We start from the raw sequence: 26,461 nt of genomic DNA on the forward strand, positions 1-26,461 counted from the left end.
AAGAAAGAAAGAAAGAAAGAAAGAAAGAAAGAAAGAAAGAAAGAAAGAAAGAAAGAAAGAAAGAAAGAAAGAAAGAAAGAAAGAAAGAAAGAAAGGGAAAACCTTTTGTTTGACAGTTGCTGCCAGACCCTGGGAAGCCTCCTGAGCTTGCGCGTGCTCAGGTCTTATCCGCCAGCAGGGGGCAGGCGACGGTTTCGGTCCCCTGAGGCTGAGCTCGGGCGTTCCCTCTTCGCTAGTCTGTCGCCTAGCCTGTACGGATACGCTTCCTTAGCAACGGGTTGCCCTGGGAAACAGGAGGACGCCAGATGGACAGCCGGCCGCTGGCGAGTTCCTAGCTCCTGCGCGCTGTGAGAGGCGCGGCCAGCCATGTCGGAGATCCTCTGCCAGTGGCTCAACCAGGAGCTGAAGGTGTCGCGGACCGTGAGTGAGTGAGCACGGCCGCGGGCGAGCGGGCGAGGGGCGAGTCCCGAGCGCCAAGCGCTGGGAAGGGGCGGGAGGGCGCCGGCCGCGCAGCCGGCTGGGGCAGCCGGGCGGGAGCGCCCCGTGGAGCTCTGCGCCTCCTACCGCTCGCCCACACCCCGCGGCTCTTCTCTGCAGAGGTACCCTCGCCGCAGGGGACGGCCCTCGCAGTTCTGACCTACTGTGTGGCTCCAAGCGGGCAGTGGGCCTAGGGAGGGATTTTTGCCCCTATGGAGAGGGGACTTTGGTGGTCTCTGCCGTCTGACAAGGAATCGCCTCCTTGCCCGCAGGTCAATCCGTTAGGATACCTTCTGTAAGTATGTCTCTTCCCTCCACCCTAGAGTGGATCCAGTGATACTCTGCAGCAGAAGAGCGTGTGTAAAATTAGTTATGCAGCATAGGCTAACATTTCAGAGGTTTTGAGCTCGAAATTTACAGACTTTAGCCTTCTCTAGCCACTATTTTCCCCTACTCAAACCGACCCTTCCCACTAACCTGATTTTATCTTCATCATAAAGTTATACAACTCAGAGCTCCTCAATCTCAGGATCGGTTCTGTAACAGCTATGCAGTTCCAGCGCGGCACTGGTCTCCACCTCTACCCCTCTGTTCTTCAGTGGGAGTTTGTTTTCCAGCTTGGTGTGGTTTTTCAAGGCAAGAAGTTCTTAGTACAGATCACTTCGGTCTGCTTTCTCAGAGAAACCCTGAGAACTTGATGCTGTAGTAGCAGTGATGCCGGTTCAACTTTAGGGCATCCATACAACTTGCTAGTAGTTCTTCAGGCGCAGTATTTATTCTCTTTAACGTGGATCCTCTTCAGTTCCAGTTTCTTGAGGCGGAAACCCCCACGGCTTTCTTGGCCAAATCCCTGCCTACCGCTAAACGGCAAGAAGTTCTTTCCGAGGGTTCTATTTTATTGTCTCCTGAAATAGGATACTGGCACCAGGACAGTATTTAGCATTTATTTCTTACTCCTCTCTCAGTTTAGAATCCAGATAGCAATATCATGGCTCTAAGTTGACTCTTCCAAAGGAGCAGTAGTTACAGATTGCTTCGTGTAATCTTGTTCTTTTGATTAGTAAAAACCATACCCTTTGCTCAAGTCCCTAGAATTTTCTTGCCACTTAAAACAGTTGGAGAAAGTAAGTAACATTAACAAGAAATATTTTAAAGAGTAGACGCTTTTATGTAATTGTCATCCATTTTTGGAATTTTCATTTTGAAAAGGAGAGGAAAAATGACTTAATTCTGTGAAGATTAAAAGCCCTAAGCAATGATAATAACAGCATAAGCTCTCAGTGGGAAATTCCCAGCCTCCAGTTTCCTGAAGTGTAAACCTGAGCGCTGTTGGCAGGCACACCCCATCCTAATTCCTTTTCCTTCACCACTAAAATGTATTTATTTCTACATTCCAACTGCTGCAAAATGTTTAAGAAGAGACAGTGTTTGAGGTAACCCAATTCCGCGTGTAAAGGTTTTTCAGAGTATAGCGGACATAGTCAACTGTGTTTGGAAATAAACAAGATAGGATCTGTACCCTAAGCAAGCAACTGCCTCCTGTTGATTTCCCATCATTAGAGGAGTGATTCTGTGGAATACAATGAAAGACTTTGGCTATTTTGTAGAAATTATCATGAAAAAAACTGTATGTGTAAACTCTGAAGGAAGTGAGTAAGCAATTTCAGAGTTGTGAAAGGATAAAGTTTTAGAGGACAGGTTATCAGGTTGAAATCGCCAATCTACCTCTTAACAAATTTGGACCTTAGACAAATATTTACCTAAATTTCATCATATTTTAAAATACTAGTAATAATTGTACCTCATCTGACTGTATCAAGATTAAATGAAATAATAAATGTATAATATTTTGAACAGTACTTAGACATAGTAATTTCTCACTTCTCAGCATCTATCATATAAAAGCAAAAGCACCAATATGTAAGAGTATTTAAACAAAGTTGATTTTCACTATGCTGATTGTAGGAGCAAAAAGAGAATCTGAATATCCTCTAAAAGTGTACTACCTGGTTAAATGGTGCTTTAGTCGTACTCTGGATTATTATGCAAGGGTAGAAAGAATGCAAGTATACTTAGCTACTATAACTTTTGACCTAAAAGATACCCATGTGTTTTTGTCCAGTAAAAAAATCAAAGCTACAGCTTAATGTGATCAGTATAATTACATTTCTGTACCAACTAGGAAACATATTCATATAAGTTTGGATATTCATTTGTATGCATACAGAGATAAGTATAGAAAGACATCCAGTGGTGGCGAACCTATGGCACCTGTGCCGCAGTGAGCTGTTTGCATCATTGAAATCTCTAAAAGGTTTGCCGTCACTGTGCGAGACTGTTGACACACACATGAATTTCATGTTGTGGCTATGTGAATAAAGAGAAATGTATGGAGGATAGAAACCAGTGTATGGCCATTGGTTGCTCTAGACAAAAGGGGCTCTAGTAGCTTTTTAAAATACATTTTTGTTATTGGCTTGTTGCTTGCACTGTTTTTGTAGATTGAAGGAAAAACTCATTAAATCATTAAAAATGTAAAAATGAAAGGAAAAACTCAAACTTCATGACAAAATAGCAGAAAAGGCTAACATTGAAGTTCCAAGATGGTGAGCATCTTAAATATAGTACTGTACGGTTGTGTAGAAAAGTTATGTTCTCAGCTGAAATTTATAATTGGAAGAATAAGAATAATAAAATGTATCCTTTATTAAACACTTACAAAGTTATGACATACTCTGTGCTAAGCCCTTTGATAAGTTATCTTTCTTAAGGTTACAAAACAACCCTAAAGCATTTCCCCAGTTATACAGATAAGTAAATGATGCTGAGAGAATTGTGGTAATTTGTCAAGTTCACATGACTAATAAGTTAGGAAGCAAAGCTTTAAACCTAGATCGTTGACTTGTGCTTTTAGTGTTATATATTAGAGTTTACACTAATATGTATATTTCTAAAGTAATCCCCCCTAACCTATTCATTTGAACTCTTTTATAAACATTGTTCAATTTGGAGTCAAAGGAAGTATAGAAATTCAATCATTGAGGCATGTTATAGCTTCACAGGGCACAACTTAATTCCTAGATGGTTAAATAGCAAAGGTGGATTTATTAGTGTTTGATTAGAAGTAGTTTGGTCCATTCGTCTTGAGGCAAAGAAACAGGGTGCAAATAATGCTTCAGTCCTTGGTAGAGAGACAGCCAAAGCCATTGATTTCTGGGTTATTCTGGAACGATGTCAATTTTTTTTTGTTTGTTTTTTTTTTTTTTTTTTTTGAATGATGTCAATTTGGATAAAGCATGTTACACTGAGTATTGCATTGCTCAGGCTACTCTTAACCTCAGTACAGAAAATGGACTCCATTGGTCTCCACTGAGTAGCTGTCTTCCACTTTAGAAAGTGGTAGTAAAGTTTCTTAGGAGTCCCTCGAGGCATAATTAATGCTGACAGAGGAAGATTGCAATATATACAACCAAAGCTGGGGATCTTCAGCGAGTTAAATTTAACTGGACTGTTTTGCAGAGAAAATAATGCTTAAATACATGTTAATGAAATGTAACAAGGCAGAAGATTAAAAAAATGAAATACATTTTTTTGTATTGGAATACAAAAAAATGACAACACAAAATCATGTCTGGAATTCAAGAATTAGTTGTATGATGAAAAGTAAGCAACAGAGAGTAGTGTTACTGAAATGGTTTCTGTTCCTTTCTTTGAGAATTCTGTTGGTTTTAAGAATAAAATCACCTCTATTTTACAAACCATATGAATTCAACAAAGGAGGAAACTAGTATCAGAGTGACATAACTGAACATTCTCCATTAGCAAAAGCTTCTGAAATTATAATCTTTGGGAATTCTTTCCTTACAGCATAGCTTTACACTTAATTATTAATAACAAGATACATGAAATTAAATATGTATGTAAAAATTAGATAAATAAGTTTTATCAGTTTTAGGAAGTATTCTATGCCCCTTGTTTGTTAGAGTTCTTTGAGGTAGGTTTCCAGAGATGGCTAATCTAGCCCTTTTATGCTAAATATTAGTAGCTTTAGTTTTGAAAAGTAATATTTTCCAGTCTTGGTCTTAAATTTTATGGGCATATTTTATCTGGATCCTCCTGTGCATTAATTAAATATTGTTGATTTATTCATATGTCTAGACATTTTAAAAACTCTCAGACTTTAGGAACAGATATATCAAAATGTGTTGAATATTTCCATGAAATATTTTGTAATGTAGCATGATGATCTAATTGTATTATGGAAAATATAATTTTAGGCTTGAAAAATAATCTTAGGCATTGCAGTGGTTTGATTATATTCCTCCTAAACTTATTTTGAAACTTAACTTCCATGTTGATGGGCTAGAGTAGTATCTTTCCAAAGTGTGTAGCTAACAGGACACGGCCCTTACGAATGGATTAATGCTATTACTGCTGGGATGAGCTCCTGATAAAAAGATAAGTTGGAGTCTCCTTAGCTCCGTGTCTGCAGCAGTGGCTTACTCTTCCATCTTCTGCCTTGTTACTATCATGCCGTGTTATTATGTTATTGTGTTGCTGGATGCTGGCATCTTGATATTGGACTTTCTGTCCAGTAGAACTGTGTGAAACAATTATTTAAGGTAAATTACTCAATCTTGGTTATTCTGTTGCGTCAGCACAAAATAGACTGACATAGGCCTCATTCAATTCTTATTGGTAGATGAACAAATTAAATATGTTAAGAGCTTTGCTTAGGGTTATTCAGCTAGGAAGTTATACTTGCTGCCTTTTAGTGCATTCCTCTTTTAACCAATTCTCATTAAGTCACACATTTTCTTCTACTCCCACTTTCAGGGTCATTAGAAAATATATTACTTTGTTTGTTTGGTTTTTGTTTGGTACTGGAAATTGAACTCAGGACCTCATGCTTGCCAGGTAGGCGCTGTGCTTACTAAGCTATATCCCCGGCCCTAGGAAAATATATTACTTTTGATAGAAAGCAACAATTTTTTGATATTTCCTGGCTAGATCAGCATTTTTATTTATTAAAATGTGGCTTCCATTCACTAGAAATTTATATAGTAAATATAAATAGAAGTAGAAGGTCATTGTGTAAATTAATGCCTAAGTTTTAAGATACAAAGTTCCAAGAAAAGGGGCTGGGGATTTAGCTCAGCGGCAAAAGCGCCTGCCTGGCAAGCGCAAGGTCGTGAGTTCGGTTCCGGGCACCGGAGAAAAACCAAAAAAAAAAACAAAAAAAAAAAACAAAGTTCCAAGAAAAGAATGGTAACTTGTATTTTCACAATTAAAGAGCATTGTAATATACAAATTGAGATTTAGTTTCAGGTAATAAATCTTGAGAATTATGATAAAGCCTTCAAAGGAGAAAATTATAAAAGTCGACCAGGCTATTCTTATATTGAAGGAAAAATTGTCAGTGTACCCCAGGCAAGGGGGTAGACCTATAGAGTCCACCTATAGCTAAATAAAATTGGATTTATTGAGTTATTGCCATGAGAGTCTGAAGACCATCTCCACAAAGGGTGTCAGAATTGGTTTGGGCTTATGTTGGTTATTTTTGAGTAGGATTCTAGGAATCAGTGCTTTACTCTAAAATTGAATACTATCAGGGAACATAGGCAATTTTATGATGGGGTATTGTAGTAAATGTTATCTAGAAAGGGGGAGAATGAAGCAAGGCAGAGTTGTGATAAGGAAAATACTAGTCACCACTTAGATTAGCCAAAAGAGAAGGCTATTTGATTACCTTTTTGTTTTGGACATTGTTCTTGTTTTTGTCTGAGTCAGACATGCCTACAGAGGAATTATGCTTTGGCTTTGATCTATCAGGGTTGCACAGTAACCGTGTCTGATGTTCGCATGCTGTCGAATTGGTTCTAATCAGCAGAAGAATGTCAAGGCCTAACTATGAGTATTTGGCCAGTTCCTAGGATAGCCAGGGCCCGGGAAGACGAGGCTAATTCCCAGCCAGCAGCAACTGTATTTCTCTGTCTGAAAGAAAAGTAGATTTGCTTGGTTTTAAAATGTACTTATAATGCAGGCCTGGTATTATTCTTCTAATAAAGAGGAGAAAAGACTGCTGAACATAGACTATAGTTCTACAGTGCCTTATCCACAATTTCAAAGTCCAGAAGTCTCCAAAAATCCAAAATTTGTCTTTTATTCATTTGACAGCAAAATATGGCCAGAAATACTGGTGTGAGGCTCTTTAGTTTTCATTTATCCCACTGAATGTAAATATTTAAGCATTTTATTCTAAAAATCAGCCTATTCCAGGTACTTGTCCACATGAACGGGGCCCTAAGAGTAGATATACATCTGATTTTAAGGACAATGACAAATATTTGCTTCCTGAGTACTGAAATATTGTTTGAACAAGTGTATTTATACTATAGTCATTGAGGCTCTGTTATTGAATTTACAGATTATGTAATTAATATGACTTGCTTCCTTAAGTTAGAGGACAATAATAATAGTAATAATAGTCACTGAAAACTTGGAGTGGACCAGGCATTAAGCTAAGTAACATATATAATCACTCAATTCTCAAAGCAACTTTTATGGGGTTAAGTCCGTCACTGTCCCTCTGTTAAAAAAAGAAAGTGTGGCTATGTAATTGCCCAAGAATAATTGAGCAAGGAGTCAAAGAGAGGCTCTTTATTCAGAGCCTGTACTCTCCTCATGACTACTTTGGAAAGTGGGAGACTGTAAGTACTTTCTCTAGTTAGCTGAGGGCCATACAGATGGAGAACCACAAGACCATTTTACCTGCTGTCAAGCCTAGCGCTGACCCATCACAGAGGCCCAGATTAAAGATTTTAGCAAAAAAGAAACTTTAGTGGTGGGGGAACCACAATGTGGCTGTAAGGACTAGAGTCAAGGTTGAATTGTTGTTGAATAGCCTTAATCCCAGATAGAAATCTGTGGGAGTTCAAGATAAAGGTTGTTATCAGGCTTTCAAGGTTTATCTGTTTCTTGTATTAATATATTATTCCTTGTCCTGCAGTGAACCTGCTTCTTCTTTCCTACAGGAAATTGCAGTTGTTGGTACAAATTGATTTATGGAGATGACCATCATGAAATTAGTCATACTATGCCATGATATTTAGTGGGAAGAAAAACATGATGAGACAATGGGAGAAATAAGCCATTTCTTTTTATTCACTATTTCTCCTGTCACCCTCTTCTTTACTCTCTGTCTTTGTCTTTTTTTAATTTTAATCTCTCCTTTTGTCATTGGGAGACTGGGTCCTTCATTCATTTAGTCCTTAGTTCTTTGGGTGCATGATGAAAAAATTCAGTAAAGACAAATAGGCTGTGCAGAAGTACAGGTAGAATTTATTGTAAAGTAGATACAGAGAGTTATACCTTAAAGGGAGAAGGAAGGTGCCGGGAAGGCATCTGTACCAAGTGCAAGTTTGGGTACATTTTTATGCACACAAAAGTTACTCATGATGTTCAGAGAACTAGGATAATTATGATGCTTATTAACATTCTTCTTGAGAAGTTACCTTGAAATTGCAAAGATATCTTCCTTATCTTTTTCAGTGTCAGTATTTTTCAGGGGCTTTAATCATGTGAGGAACTTACAAGAGAAAATTTGAGAAAGATAAGTTCTTAATTTAAACCAGTTCCCAATCCAAGGCAGGAAGGTGTTTAAAAGAACATTTCCTTTCTTGATCTCATTGGGCTATAGGTTATGTCAGCCAGGAATGCCGTATGCGTTTTCTCTGGGGTTAGGCAGCCAGATGGCCAGGTATCACAAGGAATTTGTATGGTGTGTCACCTTGAAATATCACTGTGCTCTGTGGGATTTAATGAATTACTATAAATGTATTATACATTGAAGTCTTTCTTTACTTAGCTGGCAATACATACTGTTTTGGACATCTCCTCCCCCCCATCCCTCAGGCCCTCTAGTATCTAGCTACCTACCTACCTCTCTCCTTCTAAATTTCTTAATCTATATATTTTAGCTTGTATATTTTTCAGCCTTTTTCCCTCATCTAATTTCTTGCGTTTATTCTTTTCTGTTTCTTTTTTCATGTCTTCTCCAACTTTCCACTGTGTTGCTTTTATAATTTGCTATACTCTTTACTCAATGTACTCTATTTTGCTGATGTGTAATAAATTTGGAATGTTAGGTGTCATGTATAAAAAACTGCAGACAGATATTTTCATATGTGCTTATTGTTAAAAGCTATCCAAACAAGGAAATACATTAGTGCTTACTGTTAATCTTTGAAGTTATACTATAGATACCTTTGTTTTATTCTGTCTGAATTGCCTGGTTAATATATCATGCCATTTCAAAGGAAGTGTATTACGATTTTAATTTTCAAGTGCTCTTTTGGTAATGAATAATTTGGCACAGACCACTGGTCTGCTATATTGAGGGTGACAGAATAGAAGTCAGTTATCTCCTAGTTATTCATGGGAGAGACTTCAGGCATTCAATCACTATGGACAGCAGGCATAGTTTGACCTCTAAAGGGAGGGAAGGAAATGAGACTAACTGAAGGTGACATAGCAGTTGCTTCTAAACAGAAGGCAATGAGCTAGAAACTCATTCAATAGCCTAGGGCCAGAAAGACAGTTATGTCTGTAGATTGACAATAACTCCAGGTCAAATGGCTCCCAAACAAAATAGGGATGAACTAAGGAAGAAAAGTGAAGAAAGGAGAAAGAAACAAGCAACAGACAGAAGCAGCAGAAGGCACAGCCAGAGGCCAGAGAGTACATTGAAGACTGGTCTCAACCAGACTAGGGAACAGCGTTGGGGATAACACTGGGGTCTGTGTGTCAAGGAACAAGCAACAGTAACACAGACGAGGTGATGATCTACTTCTGTACTTAACAGGAAGGTTTATTTTTAGATATACCCTTTAAAATAAATTTTATTGGATGTCTTTATATCATTTTAATTTGAAATTACCCTCCTCTTTTAAAATTTTATATATCATCAACTGTTGGTTTTAATTTGGGGATTTGTGTCTACTGTTAAATATAAATCTTTTAATTTGGTTATAAAAGGATATTTCTAGTATTGATGGCATTTGGGTTCAATTTAAATTACAGAATTGGATTATACATATATGTTATATTGCAATGATTTTTTTTCTTTTTTATCTCAATGTATTCAAATTTAGATCCCAAGTCATTTGCAAAGGCATTTTCCAGTGGCTACCTAATTGGAGAAATTCTGCACAAATTTGAACTTCAGGATGATTTTTCTAAATTTTCAGACAGCAGGTTCGTGAGATTATTATTTACTTTTTAAAATCATTAACTATTTAGGCATTGGAGCCTTCAAAGTTAATAGAATCATTTATATGACTATTTCCAAATCTAAACCAATCAAACCATCGGTACGGAAATTGTTGCTTCCTCACATATGCGTTATTTTTTGCCTTAGGAGTACAAAGGAGAGAAAATTAAGTGGTTTCAGCAAGACCTCATCTGCACATAGGACTCGTTTAGTATCTTTCATATTCCTGTATTCTTAGGTTAGGTTACTTTTTCTTTTTTCAACTGATTATTCTTTTTGTTAAAAGAAGACATGAATTAGCATATAATGACCTGAGTGACAAATTAGTATTGGTCCTTCTGTTTTGAAAATGAAATACAATTTAACTACTAATTTAAAATTCCATAATATTTTCTTTTTAGTATTTGTATTGTGATAAAATTCTTACACCACAACTCACCATTTTAAAGAATACAATTCAGTGATTTTTGGTACATTCCTGTGAGTAAACACTGGTTATCATATCAATAGTTCTAAAGTTACTGAAACTGGTTTATATTCTAACATATACTTCCTCATTGAAAATGTTTCATGTGTACTTGGAAAGAATGTGTATTATGTTTTTGTTGATATTCTGTAGATAGCTTTAAGGTTTACTTGGTTTATAGCACCGTTTCAGTCTTATAATTTGTTGTGCATCTTCTGCCTTGTTTCTGTACCCGTTATTGAGAGAGTGGTATTAAAGTCTGTAGTTATTGTGATAGTTCTAGCTGTTTCTCCCTCCAATGCACTCGGCTGTTGCTTCATGTATTTTTTGGTGCTCTTGTTAGATGCATGCATATTTGTAGTTGTTGTATCTTCTTGAAGGATTAACTCATTTATTAATACAAGATGTTCTTATTATCTAATAGTAATTTTTTTCTTCAAGTTAATCTTGTCTGATACTGGTCTAGTCACTTTGGCTCTCTTTTGGTTATTTGCATAATATATGTTTTTTAACCTTTTTCTTTTTAATTTTAAAGAGAGAAAAAAACAAAAACAAAATAACAAAAACAAAACAACACAAATACTATAAAAAAGATACAGAATTTCAAAACAAGATAATAGGAAATCTACAATGGTCGTTGTATTCCTTATTGTTATCTTCAAAGTAGTTGCTGAGATTACCAGATATAGGCATGTGAGACTGATCAAACAATTAAATATTAACTGTTCCTTTCAGTAAACCAATAGAAAGTAGTAGTACAATTATCTTAGCTATCATGTGTTTTTATATATATATATATATATATATATATATATATATTTTCCTTTCAACAAATTTTTGTCTTTAAGTCTAAAGTGCATTCTCTGCTAGAAGGCATGTATTTGAATCAGTATCTATTCTAACAGCACTGCTTTGTAAGCATAATTATTTAATCTATTTTTAGTGTGATTATGGAAGAGGGAGGGTTTAAATCTGTCAGTTTGGTAATTGTTTTCTATGTATTTTACTCCTCCCTTGCTATCTTCTTTTGTGTTAATATTTTCAAATACAATCTTAATATTTTGATTAGTTCTTTTAGTATACTTTTAAAGTATTTTCATAGAGGATGCCATGGGGATTATAATTTACATTTTAAGCGAAGTCATAATGGTTCAGATTAATACTAATTTAATTTCAATATCATACAAAACTTTTATATGCCAGTTTTTCCTCCTACCTTTATACTATTGTTGACATAAAAACAAATCAGTTTTAAAATTATTGTTTTGTGTAATTATCCTTTCAATCAGATAGAAGAAAATAGTTGCAAACAAAGGACATTTAAACTTTTGTATATATTTCTCTGTATAATTACCTCTACATGCACACTACCTTATTTCTTCATGCAGTTTGAGTCCTGTTTAGTGTTCTTTCATTTAGGCCTTAAGAATTTCTCCCTATGTCTTAAATGGTTGGTATGCGGACAACCAATTCTCTTAGTTTTTATTTACTCTTCAATTTTGATATACAGTTTTGCTAAATATGAAATTCTTGGTTGGCACTCTCTTTCTCTTGATGCATTAGATGCATGCATCTAACAAGAGCACCACATTAGATACGTGCATCTAATAAGAGCATCAAAAAATACATGAAGCAACAGCTGAGTGCATTAGAGGGAGAAACAGCTAGATCTATCACAATAACTACAGACTTTAATACCACTCTCTCAATAACGGGTACAGAAACAAGGCAGAAGGGGCTGGGGATTTAGCTCAGCAGCAAAAGCGCCTGCCTGGCAAGCGCAAGGTCGTGAGTTCGGTTCCCGGTACCGGAGAAAAACCAAAAAAAAAAAAAAAGAAAAAAAAAAAAAGAAACAAGGCAGAAGATCAACAACAAATTATAAGACTGAAACAGTGCTAGAAACCAAGTGAACCTTAAAGATATCTATAGAATATCAACAATTGATGACATCTCTTTGAATATGTCATCACAGTGCCTCTGACTTCTTTAGTTTCTGATGAGAAGTCAGCTACATACTTTATTGGGAAACTCTTTTCTGTGATGACTTGATTTTCTCCTGCTGCTTCATTATCTATGCATAGTTATCTGCAGATTAGCCTATTTAAAGATGTGAGATTCTTGAATATGTAGATTCATGCCTTTCATCAAATTTGTTAAAATTTTGGGCATTAGTGTTCAAACTATTCTCTTTAGTCCTTTGTCTCTCTTGCCTCATTTTGGAAATCCCGGTATGTCTATGTTAGTATGCTTGATGATGTCCCAGAGGTTTTTGAGGCTTTATGTATTTTTTAACTTATTTTTCTAGTGAATATTTTCTATAGAAGCACTTCTGTTTTCTGGAAATGTACTTTCTGTGCTTTCTCAGGGAGTTTCTACCAACTTTTTTCCTTATGTTTTGGCTGTACCTTCTTGGTGTCTCCATATGCCTCATAATTATTGAAAATGAAACACTGAAAATAATATTATTTGGGAGCTAAAATTATTGCACCTCCCCAAGGTTGGTTGTTGCTATTTTTTTATTTCTGCTACTGCCTTTAGGTTGTTTGGTGAATTTCTTGGACTAATTCTGTAAAAATCTGTATTCTTTGTTGCATTCTTAGTTAGCTTAGTCGTCACCTGATAACCAGATGTCTTTAAACAGCTTGAGTATAAAATATTTATGTAGAATTTACATTGCATTAGTATAAGTGATCTAGAGATGATTTAAAATACAAGAGAATATGTGCATACGTTATAAGCAAAACATTGTTGCCATTATATAAATATCCAAGGATGTTGGTATCCATAGAAGATCTTGGAACAAAGGCCCTATGGATACTGAGGAGTGACTGCTCTAAATTGGCTATTGTTGGCAGGGTCACAGATGGACACAACTGTGAAGATGCTGGTCTTGGTGAATAGAGAAGCCTTTGTACAAGAAATAATGGGGCCCTTTTTGTGTGAAGCAGTCTATGCCAGGGACAGGGCTAGGCAAGCTGAGCACACAATGTATTTCTTATCCTTGTGCGGTGCTTGGAGGTGCACTTCCTGTATGAGTAACATCAGTTACAGCAGTGCTGCCTGTTTTCCCTGGGAAGAATATCTGTCCTGAGAGTTGATGCATTTTATGATTCCCTTATTAAATTGTAATTATTAATGAATATTAATTATGCAAATTAATGGGTTTCACTGTGATATTTCTATACATGCATATATATGTTTTGATCATATCTTCACTATTACCCTTTCTTATCCCCCGTTTCTCTCTTTTCCTCCAACCTCTTTAACCTATATACTACTTTCAAGTATTTTGAAAACTTTTTTGGTCCCACATATGAGAGCAAACATGTGATACTTGTCTTTCTGTTCTGACTTATTTTCTTTAATATGATGGTCTCTAGTTCTACCAATTTCTCTGCAAATAACTTGATTCCTTTCTTCTTTATGGCTGCATAAGTATTCCCTTGTGTTTATATACCACACTTTCCTTATCCATTCATCTTTGGATGGGCACCTAGACTAATTCCATAGAGAGGGACTTCCTTTTACTGACAACCAAATATCCTCTATCTTCACTTCTTGGGCTGTCTTATTTTAAGTAAGGAAAGGATGAGTATATGGGCTTCATAATAGTACAGTTGGAGGAAAAAAGATTTATTTCTCAAAATCCACTTTTAGTTAACTCTGTCAGTGGGACTCATGATGTGGGCATCTTGTCCAATACTTTCAGTTTTCCTAATTGGAAATAAAAGTTGTAAGCAACATGCTGCTAATAAGTTCAAGTTCATTGTCTGAGAAATGATTTGATTCTAAGAATTGCTCATTTAGGAGCTGGAGATATAGCTGAGCAGCACAAGTGCCTGCCTGGCAAGTGCACGGTCCTGAGTTTGATTCCCAGTACCTCATCCCCGCAAAAAAGAATTACTCATCTAATGCTTCATTACCTGCTACTAGTTCTATTCAGAGGGTGAATAATGAGCATATCAGCAAAAAGAAAAAAGTAAACATATAAGAATATCTTTGGGAGGACAACATCTACTTATCTTGCAAAAAGTTGTTTTCCCCTCCAGGTGTCAGTGAGGAGAGGAAAAGGTAGTCCTAGTCAAATAAGGGCCACACATAGAAAAAGAAAAAGACTTTTCCCAGAACACATTCCTTATTCCCTCAGAAGTCATCACTTACATCATATGCTCTGGAGACCCAGTAAAGATGTCCCAGTAGTTTCTCTGTATTCAAAAACAACTGCTGACTATCCTATTATGCTCAGTGTACAAAATGCTTTAACAAGCATGCACTTCCACCAATTTACATGCAAGTTATATTTTCCAAATTTTGATTTGTTAGAAATTTGGGATACTCATTGAAACTTACAGAGAGAAATGTCACTATACATGAATACATTGGCCCGCCCTAACAGCCATTTTAAAGCCAAAGAGTTAAATAAACTATAATATTTACAGACTTTGCGTTTTGGGAGCCATGTCATAGAAGCTAGAAGAGAGGGCATATTCTTTCTTTTTCTTGGTGTAGGGCTAAACTTTGGAAAAATTTAGAAATGGGTAATGTTTCCGTTTGGACTTTCCCTCCTGAATTATGATGTCCCTCACCATTGCTAAAAGTTATGACTCAGATGAAAACTCTGACAGGTAACCCACGGTCTTCTTCCTACATACATGTAATGGGTAAAGTGCCAGGATTCCTCTTATTTTCTTTCGTTAGGCACTCAAAATCCATGTATGGCAATTCTCTCAGTTCTGGGGTGTCATTTTTGGTGGGATGTTGGTAGAAATGGACATCTAAATTACAATTTTGCCTTCCAAGTGAAATAATTTTCAAAAGTATAGTTAAGCTTTTCTGTTTGGAAGAAGGTATCTGATTATCTCTTTTTATATTAACTTAAAATTTGTATCTCGAATTTTGAGCAAAAATTAATTAATTACAAAATTAATGACTTTCAGTTCATTCCAGAAAGAGAAATGAGCTTCGGATAGGTATGGAAAATAAAAAAATGTTTGTTTTCCCATTATTTAGTGATTTTTAGAGAGGAATGATACATTTAAAAGAACAAAGGATAATTCATAATATTATATCATGGTAATTCCTCTAATATTTGTTGTTTTAGTTCAACATTGATGTCTAATTATATAAAATATATTAACCCCTAGGATTACGGCAGCCAGACTTAGTAATTTTTCCCGCTTGGAGCCAACGCTTCACCTTCTGGGTGTGCAATTTGATAAGAATGTGGTCCAAAGCATAATCACAGAGAAGCCTGGAGTGGCAACAAAGCTCCTGTATCAATTGTACATTGCTCTTCAGAAAAAGAAGAAAGGTGGACTGCCTGGAGTACCAGTACCAACCACGCAGCCTCTGACAAGTTTAAAATCTCAAAATATGAAAAGTGAAGCTTTCCGAGAGGTAGGTACACAAAGAAACCCAATAACCATGTCACAATGTAAAACTTTGTGAAGAGTAACGACAGTGCTGTGGTATTTATCCATCAGGTTTAAATGTTTATATCTATGTTACTGGCCAAATGTGAGTTTTATTTTGTTAACATTTCTAATTAATTTATCCACTTTTGATGCCATATCCCTCCTATTAACATTGCCAATAGCTTTTAACAGTCTGTTCCTCATTCCCAATAGTTTTTAGGCCTCTCTGTCTACCTTTTTCCATTTTTACCTTATATCTGCTCGGATCTCCTTATACACTCAGGCAGCAACCTCCCAACGCATTTATCTAGTTTTAAGGGTTTTGCCTGAAGCTAATCAACTGCCATATAAATGTCCTCTAAAGTCCAGATTCATTGGGTTTTTCTTGGGCTGAGAAATCATTTTACATACATATCCTGTCTCTAAATTTTGCTGATCTTCACAGTCTTTCCCTAAACAGTCTTAACCCATCTTTCTCACTTTATTTCTTCATACTCCTCAGCATTGTGTCTTTATTTCTTTTATGCTGACTGATAGCACATCTTTGAATATGAGTGTGTATTCCTACTCTTCCCTCCCCTGCAAAGTTACTCTTCTTTCTCTTTTTCCCGAACTTCTCTTTTCCATCCATTCTGTTTAGACTTTTTGGTATACACAGATTCTTCTTTGGAACTCCTGGGGCACAGGTAATTTTCAGTCTGTGGGTGTTAACCTCCTAATGCTGATATTAGTGGCTAAGTGTTCATTATTTATATGTCATATGACCTTATGTCTCAGTACCTCAAGTTTAAGAAATGTGTCTAGTGTAGTGCTTTCAAAATTGCAAATCCCCAGTAAATGTGCTCTGATTAATTGATAGACCTTTTTAGATGAAAATTCTTTTCAGTCCCTATGCTATTTCCTTATGATAAGTGAAGGAAATTAACTTCCAGGACCCTGAATTAATATTTAGTGCCACTCTGTTGTAAAGAAGTAAATATGGATGGAAATAAATTTTTAAGTTTAATTTATGACGCAAAAATGACATCAGAGATATGAGGGTCATCTCTATTTTCAGGTTTATCCATTCTAAATGAACATCTTTCTTTGGTTTGTCTTTGAGATTTGTTTTTTCTGTTGTTTGTTTGTTTGTTTTGTACTGGGAATTGAACTCACAACCTTGCGTGTGCCAGGTATGCACTGTCCCACTGAGCTACATCCCTACCCAATGAACATCTTTATAAACTTGGTAACAAAATGGACTCAATACCCAAGAAGAGCTAGAAATTAAATTATAATTAAATCTGAATAATGTAGTACTATGTCCTTCTTCATAAACAAGCTGGTTAACTTTGAGCCAGTCTCTCAAAAAATTTTCAAACACAAATTTCTCCATGGTAAAAACAAAGACAATTATCTCTTCTTGCCTGATTACTGGGCTTTTGTGTAGCTTTAAGAGGACAGTATGTTATTGATACAAGTAGCTGCCCTGGATGAGGACAAGCAATGACCCTTAGGCCTAATGTTGGTCAGGGTGACTTTCCAGAGTCAACCATTCATTAAACAGATTTATCAGGTTTTTACTTTATGCCAAGCACTTGCAAATGAACAACACAGAGAAAGCCTCACCCTCCTGAGAACTGACATTTTGAGGAAAAAAAAATGTTTTTATTTAAATGGTATGATTGCTATGATTTGAGGTGGAAGCTTGTTACGATTGATACATTGTGTCATCTTGGGGAGTCTAGTTTGGCTAAGTGACTCAGCGGTTCTGCATCTTGGGGTGAAAAGGACATGCCCTTATCCTTCTGGGGTGTTGTTTATCGTGTCAATTTGAGAAGTTTAGAAGGTTAACTGTGTGACTCAGCAGGGAGCCAGGGTGCTTCCATTGTATTCATCCTGAGCCTGTGCAAGAGGAGAGCATGGAGATTATGCGAATGCTACATGCCCCCTGGGTGAGGATAGCCTGCTTACAATATAAGGGAGGAAAAGAGGCTTGCTCTTCTCTGCCACTCCTCCCTTTTGCTCCTTTGGCTTTGCTGTTCCCCCACCATGAACTGTTACCCTCTGCCATGTGCCACTCTACCTTAGAGCCAGCCAAATATGGACTGAAACCTTCACAAACTGTGAGCTAAGTAAACCTTTCCTTCCTTAATTTTGGGTGTTGGGTATTTTGTCTCAGCAATGAGAGAAAAGTAACCAGGACAAAGCTGGAGATGACAAAAGAGAGTAGGTTATTCTTTCAGGAAATAGGGAGGTAAAGGAAACAAAATGAGAAAGTAGCTAATGAGACAGAAAGGGGTTTGCACCTAGCTATTGCAAAGGTCAAAGGCTCATAACCATTTTCACCTTGCAGTGAGACAGAGCAAAGACTTTCCTCTCTAGTTGCCCTCTTTTGAAATTCTTTAATCTTCCTGTCCTGCTGCATCTCTTTCTTAACAGGTATTTCTACCCTTGCTTCCCTTTCCAGTCGTGTTAGACACCTCTTTGACTTATTCCTGGCCCTTGCTTTCTGCTGTGACTAACTCACTGATGCCTTTCAAGCATTTTTGAAAATCTTTAATGATGTATCTATAAGGCCATGATTGGATAATGATATATGGAATCATGAAAGACTTTTAGAAGAGTTTCAGGTGGCTAGGTATGTAGAATGTGTAAACTGCAGGCAAAAGAATTATAATTCTTCTTATTGCACTATAAAAATCACTTTTAAATTCATATATATATAAAATAATGTTCCTGAATGGTGACTGTATTCTTGTAGGTAAGGAGGGAAAGTTGAAAAGCAAATGCTGGAAGATCTTTTGCTTCCTTTACTTGCCAGAATCAAGGATCACACTTCCCCCTATCACTGCAGGGCAAGAGACTGCGGTATTTAAGCTGGGACCAAGCGATGGGAATCTAGCTTATCTGAAACCAGTCAGTCCAGCTGTAAAGTGCCAAATCTAACGCAGGCAGTCTCCAAAGGGAATTTGGAAAGGAAAATGTAACACCATTACATATTTTGAAATAAATTATGTTAAAAGTGATCATAGGAAGCAAACTGGGCAAAGAAAAAGTTTATTACTTTCTGACTTTCTTGAAAAAAAGTACATTATGCGTATTACACACAAAAAATTACATTTTGGAAAGCAAAATGAAGAAAACTTTTAAATTATTTTCAATTTCTACAGTTGGCAAGTATGTCTCTGGACATAGAAACATGGTCTCTTACTAGTTCTGATATAATACTTTAGTAGTAAAGTGATGATTAGTTTCATAGGTTACCTCTTCAATCATTCATTTTTAAATTATTTCATCTGAGTTTTAGGCTTTTATTTTCATTTCACTTATATCTTTTAGCTAATATTTTCCTTAAAGTAATTACTGCCTACATATAGAAGAGATGCACCAATAATGATATATAACTGAATGTGTCAATTCAGTGTTTGTGGTAGCCACTGGCTTATGTTTACTTTGTAACTGTGGGACAAACTGTCGTTTTTATGGGGTTTCTCTGGAGTATGACTCGCATCCAAGTATTAACCAGGCCCGACCCTGCTTAGCTTACGAGATCAGACGAGATCAGGCACATTCAGGGTGGTATGACCGTAGACACTCTGGAGTATTCCTACAGACTCTCTTAGGTTGAATTTTCCATAAAGACAATCTTGAGAAACAGACTTTTCTCTGCCTATGATTACACATGTCACAAAGGCAGGATTGGGAAGGTATAATAATTTTCTTTAGATTTGGAATACCTTTATTATCCTTCAGTGCCACAACACAGAATGATAATATACATACTTACCAGATATAATTTCGGGATTTCACAATTATGTTTTAATATCATAACTTTCATGTAAATCATATTGACAACTGCTTCTTAGCATTATACAATTATGGCACCTAATGTACTGGTTAATTGTTTGTTTCTGAAAATTTTGATAAATTGTACATTGCCTATTATCCTGACAAACTGAATTACTAAACCAATGTGTATGGGATACTCAGCCACGCTTAAGCAGAAGACGACAAAATGAAATAATGGCCAAAATCCAAGCAGCTATCATACAAATTCCTAAACCTGCATCAAATCAGACTTTGAAAGCACTGGAGGCCCAAAAAATGATGAAAAAGCAGCAAGAGGCAGCCGTAAGTGATAATCCTTTACTATTGTGTTGTAGTTATTAAAGTTGAAGGATGGTCTTTTCCTGAAATATATAGAGGTACCTTTCAAAACTTCTTACTTTGTTTCCAAGTTGTTTCTACTTGTATTCAAAATTCCTCTAGTCTATACATAGCCAATCTACTTTATACTGTTATTTGTTCAGAAAGAGAGGATTTAGCTTTAGACTAGGCATTGCAGACTCTTCAATAAAAGGCAGTACAGGTTGGGACTGCCATAACTAGGAGGATTCTGTGCTTGCTAACAAAGTAGATCAGAATGGCTGCTGTTGTAATTGTTCACTGCTATGGGTGCTGCAAGGGCCAAGTAAGACGCACATACGCTTATGCCATTCCTGTTCACCATGCAGTACTGTGTTGCTGCGAATCCCAGGAATGTTAAGTCACTTGTTGCTATCAGAATATTTAAATTTACAATATCTATCATAGTGATATTTTACTAGAACATACCAACTGCCGCTCTTTAAACAGCGTAAAGCCTGTCATATTTCCTAGGAAAGCAGCTAATTCTTGATTATAGATACTCTCTTGTGTGACATAAGATGAATAATAGCTGCAATTGTTGAATATCTACTATATGTAAGGCTGAAAATTGGCAATTAAATTTGTAAATAGCTTTCTAAATAGAGTATTATTTTCCCCATTTTGTAGATAAGGAAACTGAGACCCTAAAAACTAACATGATTTACTCAAATTCACCAGTGCTAATAAAGCAGACATTGATAGATTGCTCTGATCCCCAAATCCATTGTATTTTACATTAATCCACATCTTTAAAAATAGTAACAAAATATCTTATACTTAACTTCCCAAAATATTACCCATAGTGGCTTTTTCTGACTTCACTTTAATATTTGACTATTTTTCTAAGCTGAAAAAGACCATTAATAATAAATTGTTATACATAAAATGAGCAGAAGTCAATTTTCAGACTTTCAGTCAATTAATCGTGTAGATAAGGGTGCATGAAAATGTTTAAATGATGATAAATTTTCTTTAAAGGATGTCGCTGATGAGATCATGAAGTTTGAAGCATTAATAAAAAAGGATCTCCAGGCAAAAGAAAGGTAGGGTGTTAAGTCTTTAATCACAAAGGTCTACGTGTGACCTCTAAGTATTTAGAAATAATTTACTAGTACACCTATTGGAGACTCTTCATTAAGAATGTATATGAAAGAAGATTAAAAAGTTAAAATTAATTGTTAACAACTTTTATAAATTCTAAAAGGCAGATATGCTATGTTTATTTTTATAACTAAACTATTAATTTGACACCTGTTGCCTTGGGGGTTTTGAAGGTAACTGATAGAGACCTAGAGTCCATCTGGAGTGGCCAAAGCAGGAGAGAACAAGTAAGTGGAGCTGTACTGGTCAGGGGCGATCTTGAAACATTTAATCACTGACATGGTAAAGACACTAGTCATTCGAAAAGGATGCCGGTCTAGGGCTTGGAAAACACTGTTTGTAGCCAGTGGCTGCTAAATTCAGGGAACTGAGGGGACCCTGGAAAGGAGGGACAGTGAGTACTGTTTACCAATGACAAGAAATACCTCAATATTTTGAAATGGTCTTTCTGCTGGGTACCATATGTTCATCACCACAGGGGAGATGAGGGAGTCTTGGGCAAATTTTTAAACAAAACAAGAGCTATGGTTCATCGTGGTCCTCTTAAGCTCCTTTATTAATCACTGCTTTTTAAATTCCTTGTAATGTTTTATTTTCAAATCCAGGACAATGTTTTGAGCTCACTCGCAAACTTCAGACTAACTTGATGTCAGACAGCACTAAAATCTTGCAGCTTAAACCTGCCTCTTTCACAGGCTGTCTCTGAACAATTCCTCAGGGACAGGATTGTCACTCCAAAGTCTGTATTTTTCCTTCTGTGGAAGAATGAAATGTCTTGTGAAATACAGTATCTTAATGCTAGCGATGCAAGGGCTCCCACAGCTCTTTTTCCCTCAGGGTTTCTCAGGATTTTTCTTTTTAATTTTTCAGGCAAATTGTATGTATTATTTGTTTATTTAGCTAAGGTTGTTGGATGCTGTAATTTTGATAGATTTATCTGTATATTTTCCTAGCCACTGCTTAAAACAAATTTAATTATTAGTACATGTTAGCAGTGTATAATGATTACATTCATTGTGGGGAAGTGGTACACGAACATAACACACCTCAACTCTCTTTGTCCTTCCCCAGCCCTGAGTTTTTAAAATTATTTTTGCCAGCATTGGATCCATTTACATATTCTGTAAGTCTTTATCAAGTTAATTATCATAAACACAGATTAATAGCCAGGCTGACAGGCCAAAAACCGTGTAAAACACATAAGACAATTATACTAAGTCAAAGGACACATTTAGATATATTGGCCATGGTGTATTATTAAACCTTTCTCCTTTCTCTCTTTTTCCTTCAATGCTTGTCTTTTATTCTGCACTTTATATATTAGGTTTCTCATATAAATGAAACCATGTAATATTTAAATTTATGTGTCTGATTTACTTCACTTAACATTATGGTCTTGGGGGTGCACCCATTTTCCTACAAATGCCTCAAGTTTATGTTTCTGTAGGCAGTAATCCATTTTGTATAAATACCACACTTTCTTTTATCACTCTATGTTTGAAATTTTTGAACTCCATTAAGACAATGGGTAGATGGAAGGATGGGTAGATGGATGGATGGATGGATAGACGGATGGACGGATGGGCGGACAGTCTGGTAAATTTAAAAAGCAATACGTTAAGTATATTACTGGCAGCAAAGAGATTTTAGAGTTCTTAACCCATGTTCAATCAGGACAGAATGTTTTAAACAGTATACTTAAATAAAAACATAATAAGAATTTTGATGAATCTTCTAAAACTGCTATGCCACACAATTTTCATTTATTATTTAATTTTACTAAATCCTAATAAAGAAACAGGGTTGAGCTCTCTTTGACCTTCCAGAGTCCCTGATAACTACATAATTTGTGCTTAACTCCTCTCAGTGACGGAATACAACCAAACATTGAGTGTTTGAGTTTAGCATATTATTTGAAATTTAGCAGAAATGAGCTACTTGCCAAATATGCCAGGCACAGGGTACAGAGGGAGGAAAATAGGATCCTTTTCTTTCAAGCTCAGAATTCCTTGGAGAGCAACAAACCTAAAAATTATGACCTATAATAAAATATGATATTTACTGTACAGATGCAATTATTGCACCACCAAACATAATTTAGTTATGCTTTTACAGGATTATCTCTTTCTCTATGAAAATTGATGACCATTTAATTTCTATATATTTAAATAACGTGTCCTTTTTTATGAATTAGATTGTAATATTCTCAATCAAATATATGTTACTTAGAACATTAAGAACAGTAATTATTCATGAGACAAAAAACATTATTTCTTCACAAGAAACCCTCATCATACGTATTATGTTACTGAGGCATTGTATTCTATTTACTTTTTAGAGAGGTGTGCAAAAAAATTGGTGACATAATTGTGATATATATATATATATATGTATCTTTTATTTTTAATGATAACTTTTAATTTTTTTATTTTATTAGTACATGTGCATAGTACATGTTTGTATTCCTCACAGGAAGTTGTTACCTGCATATAAGACACTTTAATTCCCTTTTTCATCCCCTTTCCCTCTCCACCCCTCAATCCAACCATCACTTGACCCCTTGCTTTTGTTGTTCTTGTTGTTTTCTTACTAGCCACTGTTTGTTTCACTAAATTTAGTGTTTGTTTTGGAAAGACAGGCTCTTTCTGACCTTTCAGTCTTTGGCTGTGAGGTGGGACAGAGGCCAGGTCAGACCTGTGCTTGTGCATGTAGCATGATCAGGAAGTTAAACTTCGAACTGCTGAGTTTCCAAAAGGAGCAGAGCCACTCTCCTAAGGAGACAGAAATGCATCTGGGAGTTTTCAGAGTAACTCGCATTGGCGTTCGTGAGAGGACAGTGGTAGTGGTTGGAGCCATCTGTAGGAGTATTTTCTAGTATCTGGGCTGCTGTAATGGAGGTGTGCCTTCCCTGACATGTGAGTTAGCAATAGTCAACCTACTGTTGACTCAAAACAGGGGAAGAAAGAAGTACAAAGCCAGTAGGAAGAAGAGGGGGAGACCTCCAGAATCTCTAAGTAAGGATCTTAAGAGGTGGAACTACAAGAAGTGATGGGCTTAGAAAGAAGTCTGTGCTAAGGACCTCATGGAGACAGAGCTCAGAAATGGGGAGAAGCAAACAGAACCTATTGATAAGTTATGAGTGTCACACTAGAGATCTAATATTAACTTCAGTGATCTAATATTAGAGATCTAATATTAACTTCAGAGAGATCTAATATTAACTTCAGTGATTATATTAATATTAATGTTAGATTAATATTAATTAGATTAATATTAATATTATTCAGTGATTATATTAATCAGTTATAAGGACACTTAAGGGGGCTCTTGGCAGAGGTCTTCCATAGTCACAAATATTGACTCATAATCATTTTTTTAAAAGTAAAATGAAAATCTAGTGGAGTGCTGTGTAAACTTCATTGTTTCTCTGGTGTGAGAAACCAAAAGTGTAAATAAGGACCAAAATGTATAATTGATATTGGGAAATAGGAAGAAAATATTCAAGTGAGATGGGGAACTAGGGAGAGGGTAGGCAGAAAGGAAAAGAAAGAATGAGAAAAGAAGGAAAAAATGGAAACCAAACTTTTGTAAATAAGGAGGGGAAGAGGGGTTGTATGGGGAGGGAAAGTGTAAAAAAGAGAATCATGATATATCATGTACAGGCACAAATTCCCTATGATGAATCTGAGCATTATGTAGACCTAAAATGTACCAATAAACTTAATTAATTTTTAAAAGGTAAATACATAAAAACTGTCCCCCTTAGTGCATCCAAGACTGCTTTAGACACAGCAGACCATACAACTATGGACTTGTTAAACACTTACTCAGATGATGACTACATTAAAAAAATCCAGAAACGCCTAGAAGAAGATTCTTTTGCACGAGAGCAAAGAGAGAAAAGACGGCGGAGGTTGTTAATGGACCAGTTAATCGCCCATGAAGCACAGGAGGTAAGATATTGAGATGAGGGTTAAATAGTGCTGACATCTTTTCAAAATCTGCTCTTCTATTTGTCTGCCATTCTGAGTAAATGTCGCCTGCACATGCTTACATCAAGAACAGCAAATATACTTAGGGAAAGAAAATCTCTGCACATTGACCAAAGAATCTAAAATTTGGGATGGTTGCATAGCATTATGAAAGTATTTAATGCCATTGAATTATTGAAATATTGAAAAATTATTGATATAATAAATTTTGTCATGTATGTTTTACCGTGATAAAAAAATATACTGACACGAAAGCAATCTAAAATCGACGTGAACCATCTATGGTTAATTTTAAGCAGCAAAGGAGGACTTTTAATGAAACCAGGTAAGAGTTGTTCATCCTCAGTTTGTTCACTAGTCTACTCCAGGGACTCACAAACTGTGATTCTTATGCCAGTGGCCTCAGCATCACCCCATCCAGATTGAATCACACACTTTGGAGCTGGGCTCCTGGGATGATTCTGATGTGGCTTGCACTGGAAAATCACTGAGCAACCCTTACATTGAATGCATGTTTACTGACCCTCTGTGCTGTGGGTACTTGTGGGAGTCCCAGAAATACAAGACTGCACAAGAATAACAAGAAACTGGTTCTCACAGAGCTCACCCTTTAGAGAGGCTCTGTAAATAAGCCATGCTGAAAGCACCAGAAGGTGACAGTGTGCTGACAGAAGATACCGAAGAGGAAGCCTTCCCAACATGGTGCAGGTCATGGGCCATAACGGAAGCACAAGGAAGGTTGGGAGGTAACTAACTGAAGGTGGAGGTGCTAGGGTGGAGTCGAGGGACACCTTTCCAGGGGTTGCTGAAATGGGAAGAGATGCATTGTGTTTTCATAGCAGAGAAAAATCACTTGGAAAAGCTCAGTGCTTTTAATTAACAAAAGTCATGTCATCTGGCCGAAATCACCAGAGGCCAAATCAGGATGGGTTAGATAGAGAGAAACCAATTTTACACTTTCCTATTTGAGTACACAAGGGAATAAATTCAGATTCATGTTTTAAAAAATCACTCTGACTTTGGTTTGGAGACTAAATGAAGGGAGGGCAAAACAAGTCTTGGTTGTTCCTGTAATCCAAGTGAGCGATTACCTCAGTCTAAATTTAGGTCCGTGGCGATGGGGATTGAGAGAAGTGGCTTTAAGAAGTGTTTTAGAAGCAAAATCAACAGGACTTAATGGCTCCTTTGACAAGGAGAGTAAACATTGGTACAAAAAGCCAGATCTGTAGATTTCTCCGCACCTGGGATACAGAGGTGCCGTTTGTGGGTTAAGAGGATAAAAGTAGCAGGCTGGGAAGGAAGGTGAGTTTGGCTGTGAAAATAAATAGGACAAATTTACATGTCTAAAACAATACAACCATTTGAAGTTGCTCTTTGCATTCCTCAGCCACGTCTGATCTGCTCACAGGTTCTGTTCTGATAAGTGTAAGGAAATGAAACTATGTACCTAAGGATTCCACTCCCTTTCTAGTGGAAAATTCAAATGACAACTCTGGAGCATCTCTTTCTGCCAGAAGGTTTTTTTTTTAGACTCACTTCTATCTTTACTCAGTGTCATCATCTCCTTTTT

General features: G+C 36.4%; 1 protein-coding gene across 6 annotated transcripts in view; it reads left to right on the forward strand.

Annotated features, from left to right (window-relative positions):
- The first annotated feature begins 160 nt into the window (after positions 1-160).
- Positions 161-26,461, forward strand: part of Spef2 (sperm flagellar 2) — a 159,723-nt gene continuing 133,422 nt past the window's right edge. For 3 of the 6 annotated variants that reach the window (XM_005386196.2, XM_013515000.1, XM_013515001.1), the window contains exons 1-6: positions 161-424; positions 9,630-9,732; positions 15,359-15,611; positions 19,601-19,741; positions 20,777-20,841; positions 24,666-24,852. In XM_005386196.2, coding sequence (XP_005386253.1) covers positions 367-424; positions 9,630-9,732; positions 15,359-15,611; positions 19,601-19,741; positions 20,777-20,841; positions 24,666-24,852 — 807 coding nt within the window. In that variant the 5' untranslated portion in view covers positions 161-366. The remainder of the gene's footprint in view (positions 425-9,629; positions 9,733-15,358; positions 15,612-19,600; positions 19,742-20,776; positions 20,842-24,665; positions 24,853-26,461) is intronic. The other 3 variants (XR_261209.2, XM_005386199.2, XM_005386198.2) reach the window with 1 other exon arrangement.

The sequence above is a fragment of the Chinchilla lanigera genome, unplaced genomic scaffold, assembly GCF_000276665.1.
Source record: "Chinchilla lanigera isolate Chin_1 unplaced genomic scaffold, ChiLan1.0 scaffold00025, whole genome shotgun sequence".
Taxonomy (NCBI): domain Eukaryota; kingdom Metazoa; phylum Chordata; class Mammalia; order Rodentia; family Chinchillidae; genus Chinchilla; species Chinchilla lanigera.